General features: G+C 44.7%; 1 protein-coding gene across 1 annotated transcript in view; it reads left to right on the top strand.

The window, feature by feature from the left end:
• Nucleotides 1-5524, top strand: part of CBR1 (carbonyl reductase 1) — a 17027-nt gene that overhangs the window by 8157 nt on the left and 3346 nt on the right. Inside the window, exons 2-3 of the mRNA XM_006886785.1 lie at nt 5-161; nt 626-733. Of these exons, the coding sequence (XP_006886847.1) occupies nt 5-161; nt 626-733 (265 nt within the window). The remainder of the gene's footprint in view (nt 1-4; nt 162-625; nt 734-5524) is intronic.

Genomic DNA, 5524 nt, shown 5'->3' with positions numbered 1-5524 from the left:
CCAGACAGCGGTGCAGCAGCTGCAGGCGGAGGGCCTGAACCCGCGCTTCCACCAGCTGGACATCGACGACCTGCAGAGCATCCGCGCCCTGCGCGACTTCCTGCGCCGCGAGTATGGGGGCTTAGACGTGCTGGTCAACAACGCGGGCATCGCCTTCAAGAGTAAGGGTTTGGGGGGGGCAAAGGTTCCAGGGACGCTGTGTTTAAGAGTCCCTCTGGACTCTGGGGGGTCCGGAAGGGCTCCTGAGGAAGGAGGTGCGAAGTCTTTCAGACTTGAAGGGCTTCTATTTAAAAGGATTTTAGCGTTTCCCTGTCTGGGACATTACCAGTTTTCCTCCAGCAATTACTCTCTGATTAGACTTTAGGAGAGTACCCTGGACACCTTAATTTGTATTTTTAAACATAAGGTTTCATGCACCTTGCATAGGCGTCCCCATTGGCACCAACTATCCTGTGAACAAAAGTAAACAAAATCAGGAAATTGGCATTGGCACCATGCTGTTAACCAGTGCCAGGATTCACCCGGAACTCACTAGATTTAGACATGAAGTCTTTTGAAGTTAGAAGTGTATGAATCTTTACCGTATTGCTAGAGTGTATTAACTCTTTTTTTTTCTCCTCAAAAGAGGCTGATCCTACACCCTTTCATATTCAAGCAGAGGTGACAATGAAAACAAACTTTTTTAGTACCCGAAACATCTGCACGGAGTTGCTACCTCTAATGAAACCTCATGGTAAGTCTGTGATGAAGACCACCGCTTGTTAGTACCTAGCTTGCAGGTGTTGGCCTCTGCCTGTATTTGGGTCATCTAACCAACACCGGGTAGCATGGACACTGACTAGTTACCAGGCCTCCTCCTGGACTCCACCTGGTCAGGTATGCTTCAGCTTCAGGGCTTTGCGTTCCTACAAAGACTGCGGTGGACGCGCGCCTTCCTGCCTGCAGATCTTTGCTCGCCTGACTCTTACCCTTCATGCCTTGGCTCAGATGTTCCTCAGAGTTGGATTTCCTTTTAAGTCATCTGTTGTCCTCTCTCTGACTGTAGTCCCTGAGGGATCTTATTCGGGTCTGGGGAGCAGGACTCTGTGATTGCAGTACTATTATCACCAACTCATGAAATACATTTTCTAAGTAATATTTTATTGCCCTTATCGTCACCATCGACTCAGTCACGTTCCTGGAGGTCAGCATGACCCACCCACTTAAATTTATTTAGGACTTTAAGCTCTTAAGAATTTGTCTAATAGTTTCTCCCAAGCTTTCCTTCATCCAGCTTCACCTCAAGCTCTAATGTCATTTCTGGACAAGCAAAAATTCACCTGAGTGAGGATCCTTCTTGAGCCTTACTTTCCCTGTTCTCAATACTGTCTCTGTAGATAGTTTACCTAACTACAAATATGTTTATAGATATATAAATTATATACACACATATATGTGTAGGTACATATGTATATTTGCCTCCAGAGATTAGATCTTCTGATAAGACTGCCTGGCAGCATGCTTCTTTTCAGAATGTTCATGGCTCTAAACAAACAGTACCTTCATTTTTTCACTTGTAAACTATTGTAGTAATCTTTACCTAAGGTCATGGGATGAAAAGGCACACCAACTTGATAAAGGCACAGTGGTTAAGGGAAGGTTTCTCTTAGTGGAAGGAGAAAGTGAGTCACTTTGAACTGAGAACCTGCATGTACCTTTACTTTCCAGTCTGCATTTGCAGGGCTTATTTTCTTCACTGGCCCCTCCTCCCCTGCTCCCTGTCTGCTCCCCCTAGAAGACTCCACTTCCCTTCAGACTGCTTCAGTGAGGCCTCCATGGGTGGTTCTTTCAAATGTCGCCTGACTCCTTAACCCATTCTGATGCTTGCAGGTCAGTTTGGGGCTCTATGTTGTTATGTGCCTTCGGGTTGCTTGCGACTCATAGCAACCCTATGTACAACAGCCCTAAACCCTGTTCTATCCTGTGCCAATCTCACTGTCTCTGACACACCCACTCCCATTACCCCAGTCACTGAATCAATCCACCTCTTAGAGGGCCTTCCCCTCCCTCCACTTTCCCAAGCATGATGTCCCTCTCCAAGGACCGGTCCCTCCTTGCTACATATCCAAAATATACCAGATGAGGCCTCAAAATCCTTGCCTTCTTCAAGGAGCAGTTTTAAACCTTTCCTGGACAAATCTGTTTTTCTTAGCAGTCCATGGTACATTAAATGCTCCAGCAATACAGCTCAAAGACATCAATTCTCCTTCTATCCCCCCTAGTCATTGTCCAGCTCTCTGATGCATAGCAAGTGAGTGCAAAGACCATGGCCTGTATTGGGTGCACCTTAGTCTCAAGAGTGACACCGTTGCTCTTGAATACTTTAGAGAGGTCCCTAACAGCAGACTTTCCCATCGCAATATATTTTTTTATTTTCTGACTGCTGATGCCAAGAGTGTTGACTGTGGAGCCAAGCAAACCAAAACTGTGAACAATCTCAATCTCTTCACCATCCATCTTGATGCTGCCAATTGGCCCAGTGGTGAGAATCTTTGTCTCCTTGATATTGAACCTCAATCCATATTGAAGACTGCAGTCCTTGACCCTCTGCAGTAAGAACTTCAGGTCCTCCTCAGTTTCAGCAAGCAGGGTTGTGTCCTCTGCAGGATGCAGATTGTTGAATTTTTCACCAATCCTGATGCCACACTTCTCCTCATACCAGGAGCCCAGCCTCCCAGATAATCTGTTGGAGCTCTATATTAGTGTCCTAATTGTGGTTGCCACCACAAAGCATCACACCTTCGTCACTTTATAAGAACCAAAAGTTAACTCTCACAGTTCTGGAAGTTGAGCATTTCAATGGAGGTCTTGACATAGCCATATTCTCTCCAAAGGAAGCTGGGTGAGCACCCTGTTTCCTGGTAGCTCCAGATATTCGGTGGCTTACAGCTGCAATAAGATTCCATTGTTACTTGGCTGCGTTTTATCTTTCATAAGGACCCATATCCTCTTTCATTAACCTCATTACTTAACTGAGGTTAACTCCAAAGGCTTTATTTCCTAACCGGCTCACATTCACAGATATGAAGAGTTGGCATTTCCATATTAATTTGGAGGGAGCACAGTTCAGTACATAACTACCATCTTGTGCAACCACCATCCCCTTCTACATACAGTGGTCTTACACTCTCCCACCTGGTCCATTTTACTTACTTAACTGGACTTTGTTAGTTCTTATTGTGCTGGGGCTTGGTCCCAGAGAGAATAATGATGGCTCTCTAAGGTCACCTCTGTTTAAACAACATATCTGGCCTGAGGAAAGCTATAAGTTTAATGGAAACTTAACTCAGGACTGTTCTTCCATCTAGCAAGCCTTTTGTCAGTGACTGCAGGCAGTCTTCCCTCTGCTAAAGCCCCTTAACCTTTATCCTGGTCTCTTTCTTGGCAAGTATTGTTGCTGTTGATTTCTGTACAGCTGAGCACGACTCATAGTGACCCTATGAGCAAAAGGTCTGAAGCCTTTCTATCAAAGGCTTATCAAAGTTCATAGTTTCTGGAGGCATATTGTTTAGGAATTGGATGCTGCTCCTGTCCTAGCTTTCTCTTTCTTGGCATGTATAATGAAACTTAATTCTGCAAATATAAGGGCACTCCATCCTACCAGTAGTTCTAGCTCCCTGGTTTGGCAAACTTTTTTTTTCCTTTTTAATTTTTTTTTTTTTTTTGGTTTGGCAAACTTAACTCCTTCCCACGGGCATTGAGCTCTCTTGGCCCCAAAGTGCACTGAATCCATATCCTGGTTTTCCTACCACCCTTCCCCTACCACTGTTTTGTGTCATCTCTCTCAGCCTCAGCAAAGTGTTAGAGCTTGTGCTGTCTCTGTCTCCTGGGTGGAGGAAGATCAGAGCTGGGATCTTGAGTCCAAAGTACTTCCTCAGTTCCTTACTCTTCTTTCTTGATGGTAATGAGGGCTTACTTTCTGCCTCTTTGATGATTCATTTTAAGCCTAGTGGCATCACAAACTGGCCTAATGCCCTCATTAGTTGCATGGCCACACCCCTACAAGGGTGCTATGTACTTTATTTACATTATAGTCATTCCCCTTGGGCTACCAGAAACTCATATTTTGCATGGTCTTACACACTCTTTGGTTGGCATTAGGAAGACTTTGAGTAGAAAGCAATGCTACATAGTAGCACAGAACACAAGTATCACATGTAAGTTGTTTTAAAGAACACAAACTTCTCTCACACCTTAGGAGACCAGAAGATTACATTCTCTTCAGCTCTAAGAGCAGGTGTTCTGTTCAGCTATGGGAGAGGGTGCTTATATCTTCCAGCATTCTTCTAAGATCCTCTACAAAATCTTCCCCTTTCATGCTGGCTTGTCTATCTTTATTATTTCCTGCAAGAAGCATATTGAATAAACCATGGACTGCTAGAGACACAACAAACATGTCTGTCCAGGAGAGGGTGAAGCCAGGCTGCTCTTTGGAGGCAAGGATTTTAAGACTCTGTCTCATATGTTGTTATGTGCCATCGAGTAGCTTGCGACTCATAGCGACCCTGTGTACAACAGCCCTAAACTCTGCTCTGTCCTGTGCCGATCACACCATTTCTAACATTCCCATTCCGATTATCCTAGTCACTGAATCAATCCACCTCATAGAGGGCCTTCCCCTCCTGTGCTGGTTGCTCCACCCTCCCAAGCATGATGTCATTCTCTAAGAACCAGTCCCTCCTTACAACATGTCCAAAGTATGTTAGACGGAGTCTCAGAATCCTTGCCTCCAAGGAGCCAGCTGGTTTAAACCTTTCCAGGATGAATCTGTCTCTCATACTTGGGGCATATTGCCAGGAGGAACCAGTCCTTGGAGGACACCATGCTTGGTAGGGTGGAGGGATAGCACAAGAGAGGAAGACCTTGGATGAGATGGTTTGACTTAATGACTAAGGTAGTGGGCGTAGGTGTGCTGGAGACAATGAAACTGGCTCAAGATAGAGCAGAGTGTAGAGCTGTTGGTCATGTTGTACATGCGCTGTAAGTTGCAAACGACTCATAGCTAATAAAAGAAATTCATTTTCTAAGTAGAACTACATACAAAGATGTAGAGGATAGAATTCCAACACATTTGGGTATGGGAAGGGAGGAACAGTTCAGTCTGTAAAATCCTCAGTTTTTAGAACCTGATATACAATGAACAATCACATGACCTTTATGTGTGGCCACAGGCATTCAAAAGGACATGCAAAACTATTGTTTTGGTGTGGGAATGGAGAGAAGGAAGGGGTGGTATAACCTTCAAGGATTACTGATGGATAGCTGCTTAGTAAGAGATGTGATTCCTCAGAGTGTTTAAAAGCTTTCCCCAGAAACATGCTTATTAAAATATATTCTATCCACAGAAAAATATAAGGGTACAGAAACATGCTTATTACAATATATTCTAGGGAGCTCTGGTGGCCTAGTGGCAAGAAGCTGCGCCAGAGTACACAGTTCGAATCCAGCAGATGCTCTGCTGGAGAAAGAGGGCAATCTCCTCCTG

Source organism: Elephantulus edwardii, unplaced genomic scaffold (genome assembly GCF_000299155.1).
Source record: "Elephantulus edwardii isolate Elephantulus edwardi_28Jun2011 unplaced genomic scaffold, EleEdw1.0 scaffold00051, whole genome shotgun sequence".
Lineage (NCBI taxonomy): Eukaryota > Metazoa > Chordata > Mammalia > Macroscelidea > Macroscelididae > Elephantulus > Elephantulus edwardii.
Note: the sequence above shows the minus strand (reverse complement) of the source record. Positions and strands in the feature narration are given on the sequence as shown.